General features: G+C 39.2%; 1 protein-coding gene across 1 annotated transcript; it reads left to right on the plus strand.

The window, feature by feature from the left end:
• The first annotated feature begins 2,350 nt into the window (after positions 1–2,350).
• On the plus strand, positions 2,351–3,226 carry LOC138884881 (uncharacterized). Its single transcript, XM_070165743.1, has one exon. The coding sequence runs from the start codon at positions 2,351–2,353 to the stop codon at positions 3,224–3,226; it is 876 nt and encodes a 291-aa protein (XP_070021844.1).
• The last annotated feature ends 294 nt before the right edge of the window (positions 3,227–3,520 follow it).

Raw genomic sequence — 3,520 nt, forward strand, 5'->3', positions numbered from 1 at the left:
GATTTCAGTGCAAATCCTTTTATCATTTTTAATCACAAGTTAAAAAAATTAAAGAAGGCCCTTTAATTGTGGAGTAAGGCTACATTTGGAAATATTTTCCAAAAGATAGCAAGCATGGAGGAGGTAGTGATGGTTCATGAAGCAGAATTTGAAGCAAATCCTACAGGGATGAACAGGGAAAGGCTACAAAAGATTCAGGCAGAATTGATCAAATGTCTTGCACTAGATGAGAAATATTGGCAACAAAAGGCGGGCATGACTTGGTTCAAGGAAGGGGATAGGAACACTAAGTTCTTCCACGCACAAGTGAGAGGTAGGAGGAAGAGACTTCAGCTTAACAGAATTCAAGATAGTGGAGGAACATGGATTGAATAAGAAAAAGAAATTGCAGAAGAGGCTATCAAATTTTATGAGGAACAGTTCACAGAAGCAGCTACTCCTTCTTTATTTGATATCGTAGAGCATGTTCCTAATCTGATTAACAATGAACAGAATGCAGAATTGATTAAGCAGCCAACAAAAGAGGAGGTTAAAGTGGAAGTATTTGGACTTAATGGTGATAGTGCTGGAGGGCTAGATGGTATGACAGGCAAGCTATATCATTCTTGTTGGGACATAATAGGGATGACCTGTACGACATGGTGAGGGCTTTTTTCAATGGTCATGAGCTACCAAAGTGTGTAACACACAAAAACCTAGTTCTGCTACCAAAGAAAAAAGAAGTTACCACTTTTTCTGATCTAAGACCAATAAGCCTCAGTAATTTTTCAAATAAGGTTATATCGAGGGTCGTGCATGAAAGGCTAGTGAAATTTCTCCCAAGTCTGATATCGGAGGAACAGTCAGGTTTTGTTAATGGCAGGAATATAGTAGAAAACATCCTTCTAACTCAGGAGATAGTCACTGACATTAGGCTTAGAACTAAGGTTGGACCTAATGTCATCCTGAAGCAAGATATGACCAAAGCTTATGATAGATTATCTTGGCTATTCCTAACAAAGGTAATGAGAAAGGTGGGATTCACAGAAAGGTTGATAGGGATTGACTTTGGATTAGTTTCAAACAATTGGTATTCTATTCTAATCAATGGTCAAGCTCATTGTTTCTTTAAGTCCTCAAGGGGAGTAAAACAAGGTGATCCTGTATCTCCAACTTTGTTTATCTTGGCAGCAGAAGCATTCTATTCTAACTTGTATTTTTGTGGATTTGGGATGCCAAAGTGGAATCCAAAGATCAATCATTTGACGTATGCAGATGACATGATTATTTTCTCGTCCTCAGATGAAACATCTCTGATGCTGATTATGCAAGTGTTGAATGCATATGAAGCTGCATCTGGGCAGCTTATTAACAAGACCAAATCAGCTGTGTACCTGCATCATTTAACACACATGGAAGTGGTCAGCAAGGTGGAAAGGATCACATGCATTCATAGGAATGAATTTCCTATCATATACCTAGGTTGTCCTATTTTTTATGCAAGAAGAAAGTTGGAATACTATCAGCCCCTAATTACTAAGGTAATGGACAAAATGCAATCATGATAGGGAAAGTTATTATCGGTAGGGGGTAGGGCAGTTCTCATATCCCATGTACTGCAAAGCATGACTATGCATCTACTATCAGCTGTAAACCCTCCAAAATATGTGATAAATAGGTTGCACAAATTGTTTGCTCAGTTTTTCTGGAGCAGCTCTGTAGGAGGAACTAGTAGGCATTGGGCTTCATGGAATACCTTATGCATGCCAGTTGAGGAAGGAGGAATAGGTTTCAGGTCACTGCATGATGTAGCAAAGGCATTATTCAGCAAGTTGTGGTGGAATTTCAGAACAAAACCAAGCCTATGGAGCTCTTTCGTATGTCAGAAATACTGTAAGAAAATGAATTCAGTAGTTGTTCCATGGAAAAAGGGTCTCACATTTGGAGAAAAATGCTGGAATGCAGAGATCTGATTGAACATCAAATCTTTTGGCAAACAAAAAGGGGATCCACACTTTTTTGGTTTGAAAACTGGACATGTCTTGGGGCACTATATTTTTTGGTTCCTCAGGACTTTGGCATTGATGAGACAATACAAAATGTACACGAGGTTACCTTAGATGGTGAGTGGGATGTGGACAGGCTATTTGAAATGCTTCATGAAGACTTAGCAGTACACATTCTAGAGAAAATCAAACCACCTTCACCTCAGCAGGTTCTTGACGTGCCTTGTTGGATGCTGGAAACAAGATGATATTTCAGTGTTAAGTCAGCATGGGATTATACGAGAAGAAGAGACGAACCAAGAACAGCTTATAGGATGATTTGGGTAAAGGGACTGCCTTTTAAAATAGCATTTTTCATGTGGAAAATGTGGAAAGCAAAGATACCTTTAGATGATTTCTTGAAAAAGGTAGGCTACTGCATGCCATCAAAATGTTGGTGTTGTGTACAACCTGATGAGGAATCTCTTCAGCACTTGTTTTTTAGATCAGAAACTGCAAAGACAACTTGGAAGTATTTTCTATTGAGGGCAGGAATAGCTGTGGAGGGAGTTACATTGCACCAAGCAATCACAAAATATTGGACTGCAAATGTGTGCTTAAGGCTCAAACCAGTAATGCAAGCACTCCCCTCATGCGTAGTATGGGAACTCTGGAAAAGAAGAAATAGTATGAAGTATGTTGATGCTGTGACAACTAGCAGGGTGATTTATCAAGTTTCATCAAATCTCCAGGCATTGGTGAAAGTGAGAAAGCCTGGGATGGACATGGTACCTCACAAATGGAAAGATCTTCTAGCTATGATGGAAAATTTCACTCCCAAACTTAAGGTTACCAAATTCATGTGGGAACTTCCAAGTGCAGTATGGCTAAAAGTTAATACGGATGGGGCATCGAGGGGAAATCCAGGCAGGAGCTCAATAGGTTTTTGTATAAGAAATGAAAATGGTAACATAGTCAAGTCAGTAGGGAGGGATATTGAGGAGACAACAAACACAGTAGCTGAAGCGAAGGCCATGGTAGAAGCACTAAGGTTCTGCAAATTTCAACAATACTCTCATGTATGGCTTCAAACTGACTCAATGTTATTAAAAAAGATAATGGATGGGATTTGGAAACCACCATGGATCATATCTGAGCAGGTAGAGGAAATGATGCAACTAATGAATGGGGCAATTACACAGTTACTCATATTCATAGGGAGGGCAACAAGCTGGCTGATCATTTGGCTAATTATGCTTTAGATCATAGAGAAATAAAATGCCAACAATTCTAGCATCTAGATGCACAGGGAAGGAGGTTGGTTAATAAAGATAAGCTGCAATGTCCAAGTCTAAGGGTGAAGCTGGACAGGAGATAAGAAGCAAAGAGAAAAGGAAGAGCAGGAAGCATGTCAACTTAATCGACCAATATATTCAAATCCTAAGGGAGGAGGGTATTTCTATCACGCAGGTACAACTACGTTATGTTAAAGAACAAAATTATTTCAGTAAACAAGATGGGCACGTGATATTATGCACAGTAACAGATAACAAATT

Source organism: Nicotiana sylvestris, chromosome 2 (assembly GCF_000393655.2).
Source record: "Nicotiana sylvestris chromosome 2, ASM39365v2, whole genome shotgun sequence".
In the NCBI taxonomy this organism is placed as follows: Eukaryota; Viridiplantae; Streptophyta; class Magnoliopsida; order Solanales; family Solanaceae; genus Nicotiana; species Nicotiana sylvestris.

Excerpts from the sequence above, each read along its gene's own strand:
- LOC138884881 (XM_070165743.1), top strand. The coding sequence starts at position 2,351 with ATGTGGAAAGCAAAGATACCTTTAGATGATTTCTTGAAAAAGGTAGGC.